Genomic DNA, 24,864 nt, shown 5'->3' with positions numbered 1-24,864 from the left:
CAGAGAATGTTAATCCCCCTCATGAATATTTCTACAGCATTGGAAATCACTCTGTAAGCACAGGAAGCCATACTTAAGGTGTTATCTGCATAGACAGTCTTACCTGACACCGAGATCCTCATGGAGGCCTCCAGGGGCCGGTTGTTATCCAGAGCCTGGCTCAACTGAATCTCCCCTGTCGTTTGGTTGAGGAGCACCAGATTCAGCTCGTTTCCCACCTCAAACTTGTAGTGCAGCTGGTCAGAGACGTCCGGGTCGTGCGCGGGGATGCGGCCGATCACTCCCGCCGGGAAGCTGCTGGATTTGTCTGTCACGTAGTTGTTGAAGATAATCTGGAAGTTCTTGAGAAGGGGTACGTTATCGTTCTTGTCCACCAGTCTGATGTGGACTGTGGCCCTGCTGACCAGAGGGGCAGAGGTGGCTTGGACCACGATGACGTACTCAGAAGTGCTCTCGTAGTCCAGGTCTATGAGCGACGTCAATTCTCCGGAGAAGATATCCAGCTGGAACATCTCAGGTATGTTTCCCTCCACGATTTGGTACATGATCTGTGCATTGCTGCCTTCGTCCGGGTCTGTCGCTAATATAAGTGCTACCACCACACCAATGGGACTGTTTTCTTCCACCATGATGTCAAACTCATCTTTCTCAAACACTGGAGGATTGTCGTTCACGTCCAGGATGGTCACTTGGATGTTGATGGGAGTTTTCAAAGCGGGAACGCCTTTATCCACAGCAAAAGCCTGCAGGCTGTAAACAGGCACGTTCTCTCTGTCTAACCTACGCAGCGTACGGACAATACCAGAGGTGGATTCTATTATAAAGTCTCCATCGCCATCCTCCCCGCCTTGGAAGGTGTAGAAGACCCTCCCGTTGAGGCCAGAGTCTCGATCGGTGGCGGACACCTGGACCACGCTGGTGAACACGGGCACATCCTCCATCACAGAGCCCACGTAGTGGTCCCTGAGGAAGCGCGGCGAGTTGTCGTTGACGTCGTTCACCAGTATCTCCAGGTAGGTGGTGTCCGACTTCTGCGGGATCCCGTTGTCGCGGGCGGTGATGGCCAGCGTGTAGGACACCTGGTCCTCGTAGTCCAGCTCCATATGCGTGGTGACGGCACCTGTGTCCGGATCAATGTCGAACTGAGGGATGCTGTCGTCCATAAAGTACGTGATGCGGGCGTTCTCCCCTGTGTCTTCATCTGTGGCGCTTATGACGACAACGGTGGTGCCGACAGGTCGGTCCTCGTTAATGTTCACCGTGTAGTGTGAGCTCTGGAACACGGGCCGGTGCGTGTTGGCGTCAGTGACGTTTACAAACACCTTCGCTGTGTCAAAGAGCGTCCCGTCACTCGCCGTCACGGTCAGGACGTACTGCCGTTCCAGTTTGTAGTCCAGGGGCAGCGCCAGAGTGATGAGTCCCCCTCCACTCTGACTCGTGATGGAGAACCGGTTGCGAGTGTTTCCGCTAGATATCTGATAAGTCACCACACTGTTTATGTCCTGGTCTACGGCGGATACAGTCACCACGCTCGTCCCCACGGCGGCATCCTCATTCAGTCGCATGTAGTACGCCTTCTGGGTGAACTCCGGGTTGTTGTCGTTGACGTCGAGGATGGTCATGCTAATGCTAGCCGAGGAGGACATGACGGGGTAGCCGTGATCTCGGGCCTCCACTCCAAAGTTGTAAAAGTCCACACTCTCTCTGTCCAACTCGGCAGCCACCACAATCCACCCTGTGCTGTTGTTGATGCTGAAGGGGAAGTTCGGCATAGTTTCAGTGAGACGATAATCCAGCCTGGAGTTGTCCCCGGAGTCTGCATCCACGGCTTGGATGTGGATGATGGAATAGCCGAGTGGCACGTTCTCCAACACCGTGGCTTGGAAGGGGGTGCTGACAAAAATGGGGGCGTTGTCATTAACATCCAGCACCTGCACCGTCACCAGGCCGCTGATGTTGGACAGAGGGGGGCGCCCACCGTCCTGAGCTCGGATTCTTAGGGTGTATTCTTTGTTTGCCTCGTAATCCAAGTGACTTACCAGGTCCATTTTACCCGTCTGAGCGTCGATGTAAAACTGTCCCCTGGAGTTGCCACTCATGATGCTGAAGTGGACCATGGCGTTGCTCCCCCTGTCCTGGTCTGTGGCAGTCACCTGCAGGATCTCAGTATTAGGGGCCAAGTCCTCTGGTACTTGGACCACGTAGCGCTTCTCACTAAACTGCGGGGCGTTATCGTTGTCATCCTCCACCACAATGTAAACGGTAGCTGTTGCGCTACGAGGCCCAGGATCACGACCCTGGTCGTTTGCCTCGACTAACAACATATATGCCTCTACCGCCTCCCTGTCTACGAGACCTTTGGTGCGAATGACGCCAGACCTTGAATCAATCTCAAACACGTCACTGGAGCCGTTACTGTTCAGGATGTGGTAAAGGATGTTACCGTTAACTGGTGCGTCACCATCCGTAGCCCTCACCGTTAACACCTCGTATCCAATCTCTAGATTCTCCCGAATGCTCTCCTTATAGTCTTGCTGCTCGAAAACGGGGTCGTGGTCGTTAGCGTCGCTGACCGTGACAGTGAGGGTCGCCATAGCCGTGCGGCGAGGCGCGCCATGGTCCACCGCCGTCACGCGAAACACGTGAGTCTGTTTGGTCTCACGGTCCAAAACCTCCACCGTGGAGACGAGGCCGCTGGCTGGATCCACTGCAAAAAGGTTGTTTGAGCGGCTGTCAAAGAGAGCCTCGATGAAATACTCCAGCCGGCCTGCTTCACCCTCGTCCATGTCCACCGCTTTCAAAGCAACAACAGACGTCCCAGCTGGCTTGTTTTCCGCAACAGACACCTGGTACATCGGGGGCTGAAACTGGGGGCTGCTGTTTATGCTTCTCCTCCTTCTGCCCACCATCCCAGTGTTGGACAGAGCTGCCTTTTCTAACAGCTTGCTGATGTGTTTCTGAGTAAAAGGACCCCGTCCAACACGCCAGTGGACAAAGACGGGGTTCACTCTGGTAGAGCCATCTCCTACCAGGACGTCGCAGAGCAAGTCCAGCTCCAGGAGGGTGTCCTGGGTCCAGCATAGAGTCTCAGACACAAACAAGTTCCCCTCTGAGAAGTAGAAGTGACCTCCAGGGGTGACTCTGCAGCGTGTGGGCTTTCCAGGTAGCAGCCCCCCTACTGGAAATAAAGCAGAGCCTGCTCTGTGGCACTGTGCCGGCTTATGGCTGCGTGGGCTCAACAAACTAAGCACCTCCATGTCCCATTCTGCTTTCAGTGCGCGCTTTTTGGAGCAGTTCCCCCCGTGGATGTGCACGTCATAGCGGCTGGTGATGAGGTGTCGGTAGCCGGAACCCACGGAGTCCACACAGTCGGACACGGTGTACAGTGTGAACGGGTTGGAGCGTAGAGAGCCGCACTTTATCCAGTGTGACAGAAACACCGTTCCCGCTGCGGGGTCCGAGTCCAAGAAGCGCTCAGCGGGTCTCGGAGCGAGCACCTGATCCAGAGCGCACCGCGCGCGCTGCTCCACGCCGGCCAACACCGTCCTCGGCCGGGCGTCCTCGCTGAGGTGAACCGCGTAGCTGGACACCGGCGCGGCCACTTCCCACCACAGGAAAAGAAAAAGGTAATCCAGTTGAAGGAAGTGCATGGCTCTTCGATGTGCGTCCAAAGTTTGAAGAGAAGAGAGGAGCTCCTTAAACTTTCCACCGGAGACTTTCTCTTTGTTGCAGAGGAGCCATGCTCTCTCCCGGCGGACGCACTTCTCTGAGCTAGTTTTTGTGTTTGCAAGGAAGGTATATCCGCAGCGAGCTTTGTCACACAAACACACACACGCGAACACACACTAACACATGCACACACGTAGACAAGCACAACCACACATCCTCTCTGTCCGCCGAACTCTGCTTGAATGGTGAAAATGGCTCCGAGCGCACAGCGGCTCATTAACATAAACCCTGCCTGCGTGAGCGTGCGTGTGTGTATGCAAGTGTGTGTGTGTGTATGAAGAGCTCCACAAACGCAGGCTGCCAGTGGAAATAAATGAAGACTTCCACCGGAGCTTCATTTATTAAACGACAACACTGGAAAGTGTCATCACTTTCACTCATTCTCTTATGTAACTTTGACTAATAACGACCAACTTTGCAGGCTTCTTTTCTTTTTGTTTCAGATGGAAGCCCAGCGCTGCCAAAAAAGAAGAAATAAGTGACCAACTTGTGTGACTGACACCCCTACAGGGGTTTACTCATTAATAGAACAGAAAAAAACATTCCTCGAAGTTTGGCTTCGCAGCGATTCGCTTGACATAGCATGGCAAGGTCATTTCACTTCACTATTTTACATCAAATCATTGTTGCCATTTTACTATGAGATGTACGTATCATTTTCTTGTAATTATGGAGTATCTTTTTATTAGATTGATTCGATTTTTTATTTTGAAGTATATTTTGAAGGGTTTTTCCGCTAAATTTTTTTACATATATATTTTTTTAATTTAATGTTTATTTTCTATTCAATTTTTTTGTAATTATTACAATTATTTTTTAAAATGTTTTTATATTAGACGTATTTTCGTTATTATTAAGTATATAATAGCATTTACTTATTACTTACTTACTCTGAAGTATGTTTTTATAGCATTTTTCTCAGCGTTATGTTAGATTGATTTACAATACATATTTATTCATTTGTTGATACTGTATTAGTATTTTGTTTGTCTATTAGATTGCTTTGTATAAAGTATTTTTTTCTGTTCGATAAAGTATTATTGTTTTTAAGTATCTATTTATTTTATTTTTTTTACTATAACATTTTAGTTTTTTGTATTCATTTCAATTTTCCTTTTATTCAAGTATTGTTTAGTTTCTATTAAATGTACAAATATTTTCATTGTAGTATTTTTTCTATATATATATATATATTTTTTTTTCTGTTGCATTAATTTGAATATTCTTAAGACTTTATTTTTTTAAGTATATATTAGTATTTGCTGTACTAAAACATTTTTAATAAAATATTTTTTCGATTTTAGTTTTATTTTTATGCAATTACATTTTGAAAAATAATATCTTTCTAATTATAATTAGAATTTTTAAGTATTTTCTTTTTTGTGTAGTATCTAAACGAGGTGGAAAACACACGAAACTGTATTCTATCGGTGTGTCACTGCCATCTAGCGGACACCCTGCACTTACACAGCCAGGCTGCTCCTCCATGTTCCACGGCTTTACTGTGTGTGCATTTCTTATTTTAAAGTATAAAAATGCAAACGATTGTTGCATGACTGAATGGAAGTACACAAATCTCCAGAAACGCCACAAGGAATGAGTTACTTACCAGATGTAGTGTGCATCAACAAATCTGCAAATGAAGAGTTAGCTTACATTCGTACATAACCGGTTCCATACAACATAACAGCATTATTACTTACCAAACAAGTGCAGAATAAATGTCAAAACATAGGCTATATGAGAAATATGATTGGTTAAGAGCACATTCAACAAATATTTACAGTTTTTGATGCCACTAAAATCGATTGCTGTGGTTCTAAAAACTTGAAAAGGGCCTAACGCAGCATGTTTTCATCACCCAACACACATAAGACATGCTTAAATATGTGCATTGAATGTTTCAATCATATAGGAAGTCAAATTAAGCTGTACGTAAATGCCATTTGTTTTGCCAATCACAAAACTGCACGTGGCCATTAAAAAAAAAAAGCGTCCACAGAAAACACGCTTTCACTGGCTGTCATGCATTATAATGAATCTTGTTCATTAATATAGTGATATACAAAATGTACAATAATATGTATATTTTTAAAAGGAGATGCCTGGAAACATTTGTTTTATTACAAGTTGTACAAGTGCTTCGCGTTCTGTTATGTTTCAATAACACTACATAATATTGCACATAAGACACAAGCCAAAAAGTTGTGTTTTATACAGATGCTCAGGCCGGAGTCTTTTTTTTTCCCCAGTCTTTCCCCTGGCCCGAGTTTTCCAAAAAGGCCTAAACCTGCAACTGGCTAAACACACAGAGAAATACAGCTTTGAAGAACATCCGTATTGGTGCGCACATAGCCTGAAAGACAACAGCACCTCCTGGTTGCAGTGCGCCTCATTTTGCCTCAATCAACCAATAATCCACACAACACCCACCGCTACTGGACAAAGTCCCAAAAACAAGCAGAACAACAATAGCTTTTTCCCATTTTTATTGTTGCTGGAGGCTCTAATACAATATGAATCATAAGCATTACAAAATAAAAACAAAAACAAAATACAAAGATTCCCCTCCAAAATGGAAACGGTCAAAGGTTTCCACTGACACAAAGACAAAACTGTGACCCCCAACAAAGACGTAGAAGGTGAGCAAGAGACAAGAGATGGAGGTAAAACAGAGGCTTGGGGGGGGGTAAACTGTTATGTTATACACAGTGTGATTAGGAGGCGGGGTCATTCTTGAATTCCATGGACTTGACAGCGGCTCCCGCGCAGGCTCGCATGCATGCGGAGAGATGACGAGTACAAGTGTTCCCGCGCAAGCCAAAAAGCCGCCCGCGTGTTGGCAAGAAATAAAAGGGACAAATAAACCTAAGGTGAGGGAGGGGCGACGTCACCTGTCCTCGTCAGAGAGGAGAGAGCAGGACAGGAAATACAGATCGCTCGCATCCGACTGAGAGAGGCAGGGGGAGGGGCTAGGATAAGTACGACACCGACCCTCACGCTGCAAGGTGACTGTTAACCGTCGTTAAATTCATGAAATGGAGAGGAAGGGGAAAGGGAGTGTGAGCGAATGGCTTCAGAACATGTGAGATACATGAAAACAACTAAAGTTGACAGCAGAGAAAGAGAGAGAAAAGCTAAGCATCTTCTCCTTTTTGTTGTTGTTTTTTCCCCCCCCACGAAGAAACAAGAGTGCGGGCCGCACCGAGGAGGCATGGAGGGAGAGGGGAGAGACGGAAAGAAACAAGAAGAGGAAGTGGCGGATGAGAAACGGACACGACAGTAGCATCTCTAGCTTTGGTTTTTCTGTTTGAGCGCCTTGAACAGTTCTTTTTGCAAAGCCTCCTGCTTTGACATGTCGGCCAGACCTTGAACACTCCTGTGAGGGCGACAGAGACAAACAGGACAAACAGTCAGTGTGTGCCAAAACAAGACGAGGGAAGAAGACGGCAATCTGTGGAAGAATACAGCAGTCCTTCGCTACGTCGTGGTTTGAACATCGCGCCCTCGCAGTTTTTCAAAAGTTCATAAAAAAATGATTCAGGCGGAATGACCTTTTCCCCCCCAAAAAGTGCAGTTTTCCTTTAAGCATTCGTAAACATGTCTGCCTCTGCATGCGCGTTACAAGGTCCATTACACCACTCACCCGTTGGTGTGAGCAGTTTGCTCCTTTACGCTCTTGTAACATGTTGCTGCAGTGTGTGCAACATATTTGTTCATGAATGACCATGTGGTAAAAGCTACGTTTTCCTTTCCACTTTCTCATGCACCCCTAATTATTATTTACATTGAAAAATGAGATATATAATGCACTTATATGAACGTAAGTATCCCTTCCAACATAACCCACTGGATATGAGCCTGCTGTTTCTTTATTTGATCCAGGTCTTTGCAGCGCAGTTGCACTAAATCAGTCTACAAATGATTTTTTTTTTAATTTTTTTTTTTTTTACTGCGAACAAACACTCATTAATGAAAAAAAGCTTGCCTTCTGTTTTCCGGAGCTCAACATGTTGTGCAACTTTTGAACCATTTTGCTCAAATAAGAAGTTAGTAAAGTGCTTAACACATACACAAACACAGACAAAAAAACTGCTAATAAACATCAGGCTGGTCTGCTTTGAATAATCAGACATGGTTAGTGACATTTGCTTCCTCACAGGCGCCATCAGTGATTTCCACTTGAGTGAGATTTTGAACAGGAACAATATCCGTCTGCGCAAGTTACTCCTGTTTGTACATTTTTCCACACGCGTGCAACACTGCCCATGCCACAGGCTGTACCTGCGACCCTAGTCAATGAAGATCTGACGCTGGGTGAGGACCTGCGACAGCTCCTTCTGGAGCTGCCGGTACTTTTGGTTATCAGGCAAAGACTCAATAGATCTAGAGCACAAAAAAGAGGAGGTGGGGTGACAGCATGGACAGGTGATGAAGGTTGAAAAGCAATTTATATAGAAAATAAGACAGGAAGGGTGGAGGAGAATGGGACAGGAGATATGCTGTGTACACACAAAATAAATAAGTGAAAAGATAATAAATAAATGCAAGTATAAGCAGGATACTCGATAGGAAATGCTATTGAAGCTCTTAAATGCAAACAAGAGCACACACATGCCCTTATGGCTCCTTACCTAAGTCCGTTGACAATGTCCTTGGTCTTCCCAAAGTAGATTTCATTCAGCGTGGAGCGAATCTTGTTCTCCATATCCTGCAACAAGACCATCCAACACTTAGCAGGAGTTTTAAAAGAAAAGCCAACTCGTCGGCCTTGCTAGAAAAGCTCGACTGACCTCTACAAGGCGGCCGATGTTGGCGATGTGGGGCGAGGACTCTCCAACTGTCTCATCTTTCTCCGTCTGTGAAGGGGAAAGAAGCAAAGCCAGTTGATGCGTGGCGGCATCAGACCAAGCAGATCGACCGGCTGAAGTTTGACGCTGTACTTACTTGTCTTGTGAGGCTGCCCCCCAGGTTCATGGTGCCAGAGTCGCTCTTGGTTGTCTGCAGCCACAACATGACGGTGGAGGTGAGTTTGTAGTGAGCAGTTCGTCCGCTGGACTTCTCCTGCAGGCATGAATGCGATAAAGGATGCATCTCTGACAGATGTATGATTGCTCTTCAATCGGGTTGTTCTGGGTGTTTTGGGGAAAATTCAAAAGAGAGCAAAGCATTTTTAGTGGACCCACCTGCACCTCCACCACGTGGATGGAGTCCCAGCACCCTTTGATCTTTTTAGATCCATCCCCGGCCTTTTTGATTAGAATGACTCCAGCAAAGCCATGGTCCAAATCCCAGAGGTACACTGACGACACGCCACCCTCAAAGTACCTAAAAACAACAAATCAGGAGTCACACTGAGGGCGTGTTCCTGTGTGTGTGTGTGTGTGTGTGTGTGTGTGTGTGTGTGTGAGTGTCTGTGTGTGTGTGAGACTGCTTCAGGGGCACTCACAGGTCTCTGTACTGGTCGAAGGCGTTATTGGCTTCGATCTCCAGTTTCCTCAAGCGAACTGAAGGCATGGCGCCGTCATCAATGGGCGGGTCGTACTTATTGCTCCATGGGGATCTGAAGTGTCAGGAAGTGCAACATGTGTAAAGCGCTGTTACAAACATATTTATATAGCTCCCATATTTGGCAGTTAAATATTACAAACATGAAAACACGACAACTGTTCTGTACTTTAAAAAAAATGGCCACTTCTTATGCGATCTCTAGCAACTTTTGTTTTGTTAATTTTGGTTACTTTTGGATGTTCTGTGGGAATTATTGGGAATTTAGAGGCAGGAATAAAATGGAAGGCTGCGTGGCTGGCATGTTGGCCACACAGTCAGGAGATCGGGAAAATCTGGGTCCGAATCTCCATTGGGCATCTCTGTGTGGAGTTTGCATGTTCTCCCCGTGCGTGCGTGGATTTTCTCCGGGTACTCCGGTTTCATCCCACATTCCAAAAACATGCATATAAGGTTAAATCTGCGACTCTAAAATGTCCATAGGAATGAATGTGAGAGTGAATGTTTGTCTATATGTGCCCGCAATTGATTGGCGACCAGTCCATGATGTACCCCGCCTCTCGCTCGAAGTCAGCTGGGATAGTCTCCAGCATACCCGCGGACCTAGTGAGGATAAGCAGCATAGAAGATGAATAGATGGATGGAATAAAATGGAAATTTGCAGAAGTGCAGATTAGCCTATGGAAGGGAACTGAGATGCAGTTAAAACTGGCAGGTGGCACCAAAGTCAATCTCTTTGTTTTTGTTCTGGTTTGTTCAATGGAAGAAGCTGATCAAAGCTCTATTTACAAAATGTGCGAATCAAAAATTGTTGCTTTTTTTTACGAGCTTGGTTGCTTGTGACAAAATGTTCATGTTCATTTGCCATTATATTCCCATATAAACCCAAACCCAGAGGGTGACCAAGAGGAACACATGCATGATGTTTTTTCTTCTAAACTGCTACTAGTGCATGTCAACGATGAGTGATGTTAGATATATTTTACATTGTATAAATGTACTCCTTATTTTACAATAACTCAACATGCCACTTGCTTGGTACCACACATGTACATTAAGTCGACTGAAAGAACATAGGGTATATTGATTCAAAACAATTGAAATTGGTTCGATTATCACTCCCTCATTAAATATCAAGGGTTTTCAGAAATTAATTAATAAATGATGGCTGTTTTGTGGTAGACTGTAGCATCAAAACATATTGAAATACAAGTAATATGTATTAATCTGGTCACTAGGTGGCAGTAATGACACAACATTAGTTTACATTACATTACTTTAACATTGCATGAACTCATGAAGCTCTCCTCCAATCCCATGTGGAAGTGGTACGTTTTTGGCTTAAGTTTAGAAGAAAGGGTGACTATAGGGATGTTATTTCATATACCCTGTATGTATATATATTTTTTTAATATTAGAGATACACTATATCTTGTTGTATTTCCCCAAACAGATACCGATTACTTTCTGCTTCTCAGGACTGATATGGTACAAACTTAACTTTTTTTATCCGCTTTTTAAAAATTTTGATTTAGTTTGTGCATACCTGGAGGTATGAAGGACTCAAACAAAGTTGGATTTGACCACTTGTACCTGTTGATTTGTCCTTCATTAAGTGTCATGACATTACTACCACCACATCACTACTATCAGGAGAGCCAGACTAAAGGGGAGGGAGCCACCTGCTGTGGCCCAGCAAAATGCACTATATTCAGACATATGCTCCGAGCAGCCGATGTGCTGCCATGGGGGTCTCTGGCAATGCTTTTGCACTTTTGAAACACAGCGGCGCTGGCGTTTCAAGTGGCTGATAAGGTTTTTTGTGTGGTCTGTTTTTTAGCACACAAAATGTCCTCCTCGGAAAGTGAATGTTTGTTTACAAGTGAGCTCAAATGTTAGTTACGACAGGCCATTAACATCACAGGCAGGAGAAGAAAGGACCCGCACAGTATGGGTAATCTTGCCTCATTGGAGTGTTTTTCTAAATTATCAGTTATCAGAGCTATTTTTAATGTTATTGGCTTTATCGGTATGACATCATAATTCCCTCATATCATCACGGTAATTATCGTGCACCCCTATTATTTACTGTAAATGTGATATGCACTAGATTTATTATGTGTATGCAGGGAAAGCTGCAATGTCACATGGTACACATTCAGATCCGATCCAGATTCAATTTTGATTGATGAGAAATTAAATTACATCTCTAAGAAACCAAGATTTTAGACGTCAAACATTTTAATGTTCTTTTGCACTCTGGGTGGTCTTGTTTGACTCATGACCCGGGTCGCAGTTCTACACCATACCTGTAGGAGTCACCATCCCGATTGTAATCACAGAGCAGATAGTCTTTCCCCACTGCCTTGTCCCGGGCAATCTTCAGGGGCTGGTCCACAGAGGAGAGAAGGTCCTCACACAGACTGGGAACCTGGACGCAGAGACAGGGAGGGAAACCCTCAGCAGTGTTTTTGTTTGTCACAAAGACAAACTGATGGTTATGAAAACAAACTCAAGCAACAGCAACAAGATTACACAGAGCGCAGAAAAGAATGCCTCCATTTAAGGCTGACATTCCAGCATGCCTTAATAAGCAAAGGAGGAATAAAATACCAGTAGGAAACTTTATATGTTGAGGATAAGGGGGTACAAATGACTTCTCACAGACTGACATGGGCCCGCTATGTTCACTGCATCGTTGCACAAACACAAAAGAGGCCCTGTTTTCCTTAAAAAGGATCCCACATTCCCTCACTGTGCACGCGCACACACACACACCTGGCAGCAGTCTGAGTGGGACTAGAAAAGGGGAGTGAAAAGAGAGGGTGCACAGAAAGGCAAGGTGATTTCAGGTGATATGAAGAGATGGAGCCAGGATGGTGCCAGGCAGCTATGTTGGCACACACAAGTGATTGACAGCAACGGTAATAACCACTAACTATCGTACACACAGGAAATGGGCGAGGAAATGCTGATGCCCAGGGGGAGAGAGGTGGAAGGTGAGCAGGTGGGGCATGGGTGGAACCACACACAAGTACGAGTGCTTCATTTACATTTGTTTGTGAAGTGCTCTGGTTAAATGCACCAAGCACTTTCAATAAATAATGGTAAAACTGTAGATTTGGGGGTTTTTTTGTCTTTTAGCCACAGTAAATAAATAAAAGTTTGTTTCTAAGTCAATTTAGAGAAAACAAATTAAGGAATTCAATGCCATAAACTATCTTTAATCCAAACCCTGCATGTATTAATGCATCATACAATGTTTCATTCAGTGCTTTACTACCGCAGTTATTAGGGATGCTCTGATCGATCGGCCAACGATCAGTATCAGACAATTTCATTGAGAAAGCGCGTGATTGGCGTAAGCCGATAAATGCCTTTCAACGGCGATTACAAAAGCTGATCACCTGTGGCTCGTACTATTGCAGCCTGCAAAGACCCGGCGTGCAGCGTAGTGTCCCACTGTCCTTCACACTGCGCAGGTGTGCCAAAACAAAACAAACATGTCTGCCGTGTGGAACTTACCTGCCAACACATGCCAGGAAAAATATCTCGCGGGGGTGGCACGATAAAAAGCTTTAACATTTCAAGAGACAAAACTCGCCCGTATGTGTGTGACAGTCAGAAGGCCAAGCAAATAACCCGAAAAATTTATGAATTCATCGGACGAGATGACCAGCCTTTGTCAGCGGTGGAAGACATTGGGTTCGATTTTTTTAATCTCTTAAATTTATTTTATTTTCTAATTACTGTAAATTTCAGATTATTGAGCTCACCTACCAAACTTAAGAGAGAGAAAAAAAACACTGCATAAGACTTCAAAACGTGACATTAGCATCCACTTCGCTACTTCCTGAATCTGCACTCATGGGAACTGTAGTTCTTTAATCCATCAATTAGCTGCATCATTATTTAAGCCACAGGTTTTAAGGCGTGTGGGGAAAAAAAAAAATCTTTAATCTCATTTATTGTTATGCCTTATTTTACATTCATTTATTTTTTATATTCAACATATATTAAATTTGTATTTTTCATTTTTATTTTGGTTTTATTCACTCTTATTATTCATTTATCCGTATTTATCCTTAGTTTTTTGTTTTTTTTTAACTTGGAACACTGCTTTGCTCCTTCTTTCTTTCTTTCATCACTGCATAAGGTACACAATTTTTCATTCTTTTCGCTCATTCTATTAGAACATGTAGAGTCCTAAAAACAGAAACGTAAACTGCCTCGGTTATCGTAAAATATTGCGCGTAACAAACTGTACTATACCTTTAGGCACGTTGAATCTTGTGGTTTTATTAAAAATGTGTGTGGACTAGATAGATACTTTATTCATCTCCAAGAGAAATTCACTACTCCCAGCATTGCTTGTTTACTCAGCCATCTTGGATCACACACACCCACCATTGCGATACGATACTAGGGGTATTCTGCAAGGCACATTCATGTGGTGGTAGTGTTTGTTTAGGTCCGCTGGGGAAATATTTCCCCACACAAACCTTCCTTCTCCTCGTGCTGACAGCATTTCATTCACACTATGTCAATTTCCACAATTCCCATTTTTATTGGCCAATTCCGCAGTTCCGTTAACGCGGAAATAATAGAGGCCAAGTTTCGCGGATACGGAGCCCCCAGTTCCCGTGATGACCTGTCACCAATGCAAATGACTCCACCATGGGACTGTTGGGAATTACTTGTTCCGAAACGTCGTGGAAGCAATGAGATCAGCAAACTGCACAAGCGTGACATCTGACGAGACGACCACAAACGGACTGTAACTCACCAGGTCAATGAGGTCACTGAGGTTCTTCTCGATCTGCTGAGGAGGCAGACGCCTCATCAGGTCCAGGGCACAGTCCAACTGCTGTTCACTCTGAAATACACACACACACACACATATATATATATACATATGTGACAGACTTGTCCAGTCAAAATTCAGGCCATTTAAAAAAAAACTGTGTAGTTGAGACTGAAGCAGCAGCGCCTCTACTGGCTGCAGCCAAGTAGTGCACTCCATTTTGCCTGGACTGCTTCAAGACACGCAAACTGCACACCAGGCATAGGCTGGTATGAGATTCTGACAGTATGATGACTATGATGTGACTATGATAACTACTCTAAAATGTGTTCATTTTAAACATCTTTATTGAAAAGAGAAAAAAATCAAGTCAAAACAGTCATTTTTAAACCATACAAAATAACATGATGAAAGTGGAACACTTATTATATATAAAAATAACTAAATTCTTTCCAAATAAATAAAAAAAATAAAATAAAATGCAGTTCTCAATCTGGTCTTCTACGACAGAGTATTAGTGCCACATAAAAAAAAAAAATCTGAAATTTACGACTTTATTCCCGTAAATTTACAAGGTCACGGTTTATTTATAAAGCACATTTGAAAACAAATCATGCTGCCCCGAAGTGCTGTACAAATAAAAAAAAATGCTATTTTTTTTAAATAAAATAGACAACATGTGACAAGTATTAAAAGAGAACAAAAAATAAGAAAAAGTAGAAGAGCAATTAAAACTTAAAAACAATAAGAAAACCTGAAAACAAAATAAAATACATAAAAATGTCAAAATTAGATTGACTTTATTCTTTATTTTCCTTTTTTTTTCTCCAATATGGCCCTAATATTCCGTTGTAGTCTACTGTAGCTAATCCTAAAACACAAATATTTTATTAACAATTTTTTTTTTAAGCAAAACGCAAATAAATGCAATCACGTGGGCCCAGAAGGTCACAACATTTTATTTTTTATTTTAACTCATAATGTTACGTTATTTCATAGTGGCAGGTCACACTTTTTCACAAACTTCTGTTTGTGGGTCATGTGATTGCTGTTAGCAACTGAGACGTTGTTAAGTGGTTGTTGCTTGTTCTTCAGTGGAGAGTAAGCTGCTCAATGCATAACGCCACTGCTATCTACGCCCGACGAATGGCACCACAGCACACGCCTGTGGTTTCAACACATCGAAGCCCCGTTTGTAACACAGGACGTGACAAAGTATTTCCAGTGTAGTGTCTGCGCTGGACGTCCACTTTCTCTCATATCGTAGAAGCAGTATGATGCAAAATTTGAGCGGTTTTGAAACCGTGACTTTTTCATACTGCGGTGTACCTTGAAACCGGTGACCAGCCCGTGCCTACTGCACACAATCGACCCAATTCTTACTGATAAATTCATCAATTAGGCCCATCCCTCCCCCTTGAGCGCAAGGAACTGCAAAACCTCATCATCATTTTGGATTAGATCAGACTGTGTGTTGACAGTCTTGCAGGCAAAGTTGTGTTTGTGTTGCATTACACTCATGTGAGTGTGTCATGTGAGTATTTTCCAAGTAAATAAATGAAATGGCAAGTTGTTACTTAAAAATAATGGAGGAATGAGCGGTTTTAGCTGTTTTTTTGGTTTTTGTTTTTAAATTGAGGATGCAAAGCTGAACTGATTAAACTTGGCAAGTCCATTTTAATGAATACAAAATCTCATTCCTTTTTTGGTCACATTGCAAATTGTTTGTAGAGGTTTGTTTTTGTACGCGTTTGGTTACTTGGGGACATGCTGAATAAAGTGGTTGACTTCTTATAAACCAAAGGTCATCTTTCCTGTTTATACGGTCTAGTCAGGTTTCCAGCGCCCTCCTTTCAAGTGTTCAAATGAACGCATTTCAACGGCAATCCAATACACCCTTCACGTGACGCCTTTAACCTTGCGTTAGCCATATTTGCTAACTGTTTTTTAGTATTAGTAGGCAAATACTGCTCAGCCCAACTTAACGCCCAACTGCGTGACCAGACAGAGGAGTAGCAAAGTGGTGTGACCGGTTTTTAAAGGTCTCCTGGGACTTAAGAGTGAGAAAGTAGAGGGGAGCACAGAGCAGAGCCTCCCCCTGAGGGGTTTTCTCCCTTAAACATGCAATGAAAAACAGGGAGAGACCAGCCACAACATGAAACTCACGGAAACGAGGAGGAACACACTCGCTTGCAGACCTCCACTCCTACTAATCAAATCATTAAAACCACACAAGGATGGAAACAGGAGTTCAGAACAGTCAGAAAGCGCTTTTCGATCTATCCCATTAATAAATTTAAAAAATTACAGTTGATGGTTCATTTTACTAGTAATCAAATGCTCATCCCAACTTTGCAATGTTTTAGAATTATAAAGTCATCATTTTGATATTTCTGTCATTCAGCTACATAATCTTTCGATTTTTGTAATATTTAAAGAGAACAAACCCCAGGGGCCACCGTGCTGTGTTGCAATGACGTCAATGACTACACTGAGACATTACGCAACGTTGTAGACTGCTGGAAATATTCCACTTGGAGCTTCCAAAGAGCTGCTCTCAAGTGTTGTAGTCGGGAGTAAACAAAACAAAAAACAAGATGGCCAGCAGCCAACAATAAGCGTTCCATATACAATAACCGATACGCTGACAACTAGTGTGTATGTAGTGTGTCCCTTAGGGTGACAGCTTTGAGGCAATTTTGACAAAAACATACACGAGTCATAAAATAACTTGCATGCGACTGAACTGATAACTAGGCGTGTCCCAATGTGATATTGATATCGGTCCAATATCAGCCATCGGTTTACATCGACCTGCGTTTAAAATCTCCGATAATGGCACTGCGATACAAGCAGCCCATTCAGACTCTGAACCAGCACTTCTATCCAGCGGCAGCGCCTTTATTCAGTGCAGTAACCACATGATCACAACATCAGCATCTGCTAGCACTAGGGGTGTCCCGATACAACTTTTTCACTTCCAATCCGATAAAGATATCAATCTGATACCAGCACAAATCATACTTTTGACTTCGTGGTGTGAAAAAGTGTTTGCCCCCTTCGTGAGTTCTTATTGTTTTTTGCATGTTTGTCACACTTCAATGTTTCAGATCACCAAACAAATTTAAATATTAGTCAATGACAACACAACCGAACACTAAATTTTTAAATTTTTAAATTAAAGTTTTTGTTATTAAGGGAGAAAAAAAATCCAATCGTACAAGGCCCTGTGTGAAAACGTCACTGCGCGCCCCCCTCGCTAAAACAGAACTTAACTGAGATTAATTGAAATCTATCCATCTGGAAAAGTTATAAAAGTTATAAAGTCTTTTCTAAAGCTTTGGGAATCCAGCAAACCACAGTGAGAGCCATTATCCACAAATGGCCAAAACATGGAACAGTGGTGAACCTTCCCAGGAGTGGCCGTCCAACCAAAATGACCCCAAGAGCGCAGCGATGACTCATCCAAGAGGTCACAAAAGACCCCACAACTACATCGAAAGAACTGCAGGCCTCACTTGTCTCAGTTAAGGTCAGTGTTCATGACTCCACCATAAGAAAGACACTGGGCAAAAACAAGACGAAAACCAATTTTGCCAAAAAATGTCTTGATGATCCCCAAGACCTTTGGGAAAATACTCTGCAGTCTGACAAGACAAAAGTTGAACTTTTTGAAAGGTGTGTATCCCATTAGATCTGGCATAAAAGTAACGCATTTCAGAAAAAGAACATCATACCAACAGTAAAATATGGTGGCGGTAGTGTGACGGTCTGGGGCTGTTTTGCTGCTTCGCGACCGGGAAGACTTGCTGTGATAAATGGAAGCATGAATTCTGCTGTGTTGTCACTTGACAGATAGTTAAATTTGTTTGATGATCTGAAACGTGGAATGTTGTGTGGAATGTTAGAAAAGGCTTGATCAAGTGATATTATTCAAACAGAACAATAATCAGCAGGTATAGTAGTTATGAGAAAAACTGACCCATTTACTTGTTTATGCATGTGGGGTATACAGTAGTTTTATCCACAATGGCTAGGCATAATATAGCCAAGTTGGAGGTGCTTAATGAAGCATTTAAACATGACTCTACTCACCACCGACAGGGAGCTGCTCATCTTTTTTGTTCTCGCTAATGACTTCATGTCGTCCGGTGGGAGTTTCCCGTGTGATGCAGCTTCATATGCACGAGGAGTTTACTCGTACTAAACTTCCCCTGGCGCTATGCCACCACGGGAGACTTGTGCATGACAAGTTTTGCACTCTGCTGCAACGTCTTTTGCGACTAACAAAAAATACACACGGCCGAGACGAGAAGATACACGAGAACGACATGAGACAAGATTTTAACATTACTTTTAAGAAAAGTACAGACAGATGAGCATGGCAATATATTGAGGCCAGCAAAATGATCGAGTTCATAGCCTAGTGACCACAGGACAAGTTTTTTCTGAATGAGAAATCTTGTCACATTTTAATCTCGCAAGATCTTGTGACACCCCTACAGGCCAGTATAATCCGATATTTGTTTTTCTGCTGGTATCGACTCAATATCTGATATCAATATCAGATTGGGACACACCTAAACACTATACATCAGATGAATCAAGAAATAAATGGGTCAGTTTTTCCTCATACCGACTGTTGCTGACAATTATTCCCTATATCATACTGATATCAGTGTCAGCCAATATTCAGGGCAGCGTCGGCTATATCAGGACACCCCTATTGATAACAGTCACATTTTATAAAATAAATCAATACAAAGAATCCAAAATAATCCAGCTAGTCAAACAAATAAATGCAGACCTCTGTATAGTAAATTGTGGCATATTGTATGACCAAAAAATAGACAAAAAAATTAATATAAAAATATCTTACATTAACAACGCAATTGGATTTGAATGCGCCTTTCTTAACCACCAAGACGAGTTTGTTGGGGATTTTGCAGCAATGTGGGCAGAGGCTACCATCGCACTAGAAAAGTTAGCTAGCCAAGCAACATCTGTTTGTGAATTGGCGAAATTGGCTCTGTTGCATCAATAAATGTAAGGATTTTTGCATTTAATTAACAGACATTTTTAATTAACAGACATTCACCAACGTACACACTCTACGCTGGTAAAATAAGTGCAAATGATTAAAAAAACAGAATTTACACAATTTAAAAGGGGAAAAAAATTATTTTGGAAAAAAATAAAATGGATTTCATAGGGCCCATACTCTATATAGTGAATTTAATTTATATATAGTCAAATTAATTTAATTTAACAAATCTGATGGTGCCTGTTCCTTTAAGGTTCATAGAGACACGTGACCTGGGAAAAAAAGGGACGCACTTAATCCGTCAAACACACCTCATGCGTCCATGTTGATGAAATATCTTGTGCCGCAAACTAAGCATACTTATTCAGACAAATATGTCACAGGCTGTAAACACCACTCCTCAAAGTCGACCCGTACCAAAACAGCAATGTCATATCTACAATGTTTCTCTTCGCCCGTCTTTGAATCACTCTCAGACGATGAATCAGGCTGCCCCGGCAGACACCTGCGCTCCTTTGACGTTGTGTTTGGCAGCGCTCCCGTCTCCCAGTAAACACTGGCTCACACCAACAACTTTGGGGTCAGTGCTGGTGGTGTTGGTGTTGGGGAGGCGTGGGGGGCGGGTGGGGGGTTGGAGGGGGAGCTGAGCCAGCAGGATGGATGAGGTGAGGCTGCGGGGAGAGCGGGCGACTGGGGAGACGGGACAGCTGCTCTTCCCATATCGGGCATAACGCAATTTAGGCTACATGGAAGTGCATGCAGCAGCGTGGTGGCGCAGTGGTTAGAACAATCAGGGGATCTGAGCTTGAATCTCCGTTGGAACATCTCTGTGTGGAGTTTGCACGGTCTCCCCCCCCATGCAGGTACAATGGCTCCCCGCAAAAACACACTTGTTTAGCTGATTGGAGACTAAAAAAAAAGATGTGACGGTCACTTTAGTGCGGTTCAGTCAGCTTTCACACTTGTAACTGGTGTCAGCACAGCAAATAACGCTCTCAATAAAGCATACGCATAAAGTCGAGCCTCAATTGAGCGGCGTATGTGACGTGTACAAAGAAAGCAATGCAAAATCTAACAAACAACACACCTCTTTGTCGAAGCCTATGTTTACATTTGGCTTATATATAACTCTTATTTTAGTTGCTCATTTTCATTCAGCTTTCTGTCGGGTTTTGCATCACCTGGTTTTGCTCGCAGTTGGTGACGTCACGTCCGACGTTTTGATGCATTGTTGCGGTTGGCGTCGCCTCGCTGAGCACTAAAGTCGCCTTGTTCGTTTGGCTTCGTTGGCTTGTCGAAACAAACCGTACTTGCAGAGCAAACGGACTAGAGTTTGCTTTAACCGGAACAAAACGTGACATGGTTGTTTGTCTATACTGTAGGTGCCCTGTGACTGACTTGTGACCTGTCCAGGGTGTACCCTGCCTCTCAATAAAAGTCAGCTGGGATAGGCTCCAGCTCACCTGTGACCCTAAAGAGAGCACGTGATATAGAAAATTAATGAGCAGGGATTTCCAAACAGTGCAATAAGCAGTGAAGGTGCTCCCTTGTGATAGTATATTTGAATCCCCAATGTGTGCTTACATGGACACAAGTTAATTAAATTACAAATACGTGGTGGCGTGCAAAAATGTGGTTTGTCATTGCGCCGAAACAGTGTCACAATCACCAAGTGCAAAGGCAGAGACGCTGATCAATTGACACTGACAGCTCGTCATGGCAGGGAATAGGAGGAGCAGTCACGTCTTAATTTAGCAACACGCCACACGTTTGACTATTTTAACCTGCGTGTGCTTGAGCGGTACACAACCAGAGGGCTGCATTTAAGTGCGTGTTATATTGGGACCCCTCGCACATACTGCTCACTAACTTGTGTCAAATCCAAAACATCCTGTGCTAACTTTACGCCGACCGAGGCGCCGAGCTTTGCTAACAGCAGGCTAGCTAGCTGGAGGAAGCGGCTTCTTGCTTCGGCGCTAATTAAGTTAAATTGTTGAAAATCAAACATACGTTAAAATTATAGGTAACAAACGCATACTTTATGAACAGTCAACTATTGGACCACCTCCAGTTGCTCCTCTCAGGTTACCAGCTAGTGCTAGCCTAGCCTAGCCTAGCTTAGCTTAGCTTAGCACCCGTAGCCGTTAGCTAGCCCACCAAAAGTCGCCCAGGCTCGAACCGCGCGACCCTTACCATGTCTGCGGCGATCTCAGTGGGGCAGGGGAGATGGATTTCACAGGTGACTGTACGCCTTATAGACTTCGAATGGTTTGTCAAACCGCTCCTCTCGCCGCTTGTTGTGTTTTTTTTCTTGTTTTGTTGTCAGTCCCCCCTGTGGTAGATGTTTTGTTCGCCTCTCCCTCAGTGAACCCAGCCCTGTCAGCGAAATTCACTTCCTCAACCGGTCTTACAGGAAGGAGAGGCTGCAGTCAGGCAGCGGGCCTCGGCAAGCATGTCCGGGTCACTCCGGGCCGCCTCCGCTCCAGCCAATAGCGACGGAGCAAGAAAGGCATTGCCAAGTATGGCAAGAGAGGAGTGGTGCTCTTCACCTACTGGAATAGACGAGCTTTATTCTTGCAACTTCAAGGCTTTTTCGTCGCTATCCTTTCGTAGTAAATGCGCTCATGGCGTGAAATAAGTGTAACAGTACTCTTTAATACTACATTTGTGGCTTCATTTTGATGTTGACATTATACACACAGGACTAAAACTGAGCACAACTTTCGATCATCTCAATAAATGAGATTATCTGAATAAATGAGAATATCATGCAAACTGTTTTTCATTTCAAGAGTTCAGTTAAGACTAAGAGACCAGTTAAAAGGCTCGGGAACCTTTTACAGTTCATTTGCTGGTTAGAGCGTGAACCGGCAGTTTAGAATATTGAACTTCTTCGCTCTGATATGAGCTGTAATTGCATCCAGTAAAATGATTTGCATTGGAAGCCATTATCGATGGGATGTTTGCAAAATATGCACACAATTTCTGCTGCACAGATAGTCTTGACTAAGTACAGGAACTCTGGAAATTCCATTTACCTTTTGTGTCCTTAATTAGCGTGGGAAGTGCCTTAAACGCCTTCTGCTGATTATTGTTCTGTTTGAATAATATCACTTGATCAAGCCTTTTCTAACATTCCACACAACATTCCACGTTTCAGATCATCAAACAAATTTAACTATTTGTCAAGTGACAACACAGCAGAATTCATGCTTCCATTTATCACAGCAAGTCTTCCCGGTCGCAAAGCAGCAAAACAGCCCCAGACCATGACACTAACACCACCATATTTTACTGTTGGTGTGATGTTCTTTTTCTGTTATGGCGTTACTTTTACGCTAGATGTAATGGGACACACACCTTCCAAAATCAACATTTGTCTGGTCAGGCCACAGAATATTTTCCCAAAGGTCTTGGGGATCAAGATGTTTTCTGGCAAAATTGAGACGAGCCTTAATGTCCTTTTTGTTCAGCAGTGGTTTTGGTCTTGGAACTCTGCCATGCAGACTGTTCTTTCCCAGTGTCTTTCTTATGGTGGAGTCATGAACACTGACCTTAACTGAGGCAAGTGAGGCCTGTAGTTCTTTGGATGTTGTTGTGGGGTCTTTTGTGACTTCTTGGATGAGCCGTCGCTGCGCTCTTGGGGTAATTTTGGTTGGCAGGCCACTCCTGGGAAGGTTCACCACTGTTCCATGTTTTTGCCACTTGTGGATAATGGCTCTCACTGTGGTTTGCTGGAGTCCCAAAGCTTTAGAAATGACTTTATAACCTTTTCCACACTGATAGATCTCCATTAATTTAAGTTAAGTTATGTTTTAACAGGGGGGCAATCACCTTTTCACACAGGGCCATGTAGGTTTGGATTGTTTTTCTCCCTAATAATAAAAAGTTTAATTTAAAAACTACATTTTGTGTTCAGTTGTGTTGTCATTGACTAATATTTAAATTTGTTTGATGATCTGAAACATTTAAGTGTGACAAGCATGCAAAAAAAATAAGAAATCAGGAAGGAGGCAGGGGCGGAGCCAGAAATTTTTCATCGCGGTGACCAAGGTGAGACCATTACTCGTGTAGGGGTGGCAATAAGTTGATACCTGAAATGTCTCCACGTAGCTCCACCACTGGAAGGGGGCAAACACTTTTTCACACCACATCAATATCTGTGCCCATCCGTAATAAGAAGTTAAAAACAACATTTGAATGAAATTTATGGGCGCCATAAGCACTCCAACCAAAGTACAGGATGGTAATCTCTGTTAGAATTATTGGAAAAAAATCTAAAGTCATTTTTACTAAATTAGCTTCATTTGACATGGAGCAGCGTTGAAGCCATCATATTTCAGCCATCATATTTCTTGTTCGAGCTGCAAACTGCAAAGAAAATATCTCAGTGTTTTGATTCACCAGAGAACTAACTGACAAGGAGATGTTGACTCTAAAGTTGCCTAGTGAGCGACTGTATTTGATATCGTCACACTTGGCATTACGCCAAAGTCAATATTTTCCTATACATACTGTATACTGTACAGTATTATACCCTTAAACCGCTATCTTTTCTGCATATTCTGGATTATCTACATCAACAGCACTTTCTTTTCACTTCCAGCAGCCTGTGAGCGTTGCTTTGCTGATTGTAATTTTTTATACACGATTTCTTTCACTACTTTCTGAGTGGCATGCACGAATATATGCACTATCAATACTACAAATTATGGTATCTATTCGATACCAAGTAAATAAAGGGCCATTATTGCTGCTACCAATGCGGTTCACTTGGACACTTTTCCAGATCATTGAATGATTTAGTGATTTGTGGCTTTAATTTGCTGATTTTAATTATAATCAGTATAAAACAGAGGAGGGCCGCACGGTGGTCTAGTGGTTAGCATGTTGGCCAACACAGTAACAGTCTGGAGATCGGGAAGACCTGGGTTTGATTCTCCCTTGGCCATTTCTGTGTGGAGTTTGCATGTACTCCCCGTGCGTGTGTGGCTTTTCTCCGGGTACTCCGGTTTCCTCCCACATTCCAAAAACATGCATGTTAGGTTAATTGGTGACTCTAAATTGTCCATAGGTATGAATGTGAGTGTGAATGGTTGTTTGTCTATATGTGCCCTGCGATTGGCTGGCGACCAGTCCAGGGTGTACCCCGCCAAAGTCAGCTGGGATAGGCTCCAGCATGCCCTGCGACCCTAATGAGGAGAAGCGGTATAGAAAATGGATGGATGGATAAAACAGACAACAATTTTAGGCAAACAAAAACAATATTAGTATCATCACAATTATTTGTGAAGAATATATAAATACAACAATATAAGACAATGTAACAATATCAACAACATTTGGCCCCAAAGCCCTCCTTTGTCCAAAAACGTATTCCCTGAGTTTGTGAACACTATAGTAATCTATAAATATAACAGTATATTTGAACAACACAAAAAAAACCCACAAATATTTGTAAAAAATAAACGTAGAAGCGAACTGAAAAATATAAATCTCATGGCGGTATGGATAATATCAATATTTTTGATCGATCTGCCCACCTCTAATGTACACCAGTAGTCATAACTGCAAAAAATAAATAATATTCAAGAGCAACTATATGCTGAGTTTTTATTTAACTTGACCATTACTGTGTCTAATATTGTGTTTTTTACATTTATAATTAATAACTTTATAATTTATTATGAAGTTTAAAGAAACAAAACCAAACAAATGTTGCGTTGAACAGCGAATGTGCATGCTAAAGTACAAGTAGTACAGTAAAGACGCTGACGGG

The 24,864-nt window shown here is 43.0% G+C and overlaps 2 protein-coding genes across 8 annotated transcripts in view; both read right to left on the bottom strand.

Moving 5' to 3' along the window:
• The window catches only part of celsr2 (cadherin, EGF LAG seven-pass G-type receptor 2), a 94,549-nt gene extending 90,653 nt beyond the window's left edge, over nt 1-3,896 (bottom strand). For all 6 annotated transcript variants that reach the window (XR_008572222.1, XM_054784413.1, XM_054784414.1 and 3 more), the window contains exon 1: nt 104-3,896. Coding sequence is in view for 5 of the 6 variants with exons in the window: in XM_054784413.1 (XP_054640388.1) it covers nt 104-3,650 (3,547 nt within the window). In the remaining variant the exon portion in view is untranslated. The remainder of the gene's footprint in view (nt 1-103) is intronic.
• A 2,307-nt stretch (nt 3,897-6,203) lies between these two features.
• capzb (capping actin protein of muscle Z-line subunit beta) lies at nt 6,204-21,538 on the bottom strand. 2 transcript variants are annotated; one of them, XM_054785381.1, is made up of 9 exons: nt 21,279-21,531; nt 14,024-14,113; nt 11,547-11,668; nt 9,179-9,292; nt 8,916-9,057; nt 8,677-8,793; nt 8,523-8,588; nt 8,364-8,440; nt 6,204-7,108 (listed from the first exon to the last, which is right to left on the bottom strand). In XM_054785381.1, exons 1-9 carry the CDS (start codon nt 21,279-21,281, stop codon nt 7,021-7,023), a joined length of 819 nt encoding a protein of 272 aa, XP_054641356.1. In that variant the 5' UTR covers nt 21,282-21,531; the 3' UTR covers nt 6,204-7,020. The 2 variants fall into 2 exon arrangements, with proteins under 2 accessions (XP_054641356.1, XP_054641358.1); XM_054785383.1 differs by lacking the exon at nt 6,204-7,108 and adding an exon at nt 7,122-8,115 and having other exon boundaries at nt 21,279-21,538.
• Between the last annotated feature and the right edge of the window lie 3,326 nt (nt 21,539-24,864).

Source organism: Dunckerocampus dactyliophorus, chromosome 8 (assembly GCF_027744805.1).
Source record: "Dunckerocampus dactyliophorus isolate RoL2022-P2 chromosome 8, RoL_Ddac_1.1, whole genome shotgun sequence".
Taxonomy (NCBI): domain Eukaryota; kingdom Metazoa; phylum Chordata; class Actinopteri; order Syngnathiformes; family Syngnathidae; genus Dunckerocampus; species Dunckerocampus dactyliophorus.
The sequence above is the reverse complement of the archived record's forward strand: the minus strand, read 5'-3'. Positions and strand labels throughout refer to the sequence as shown.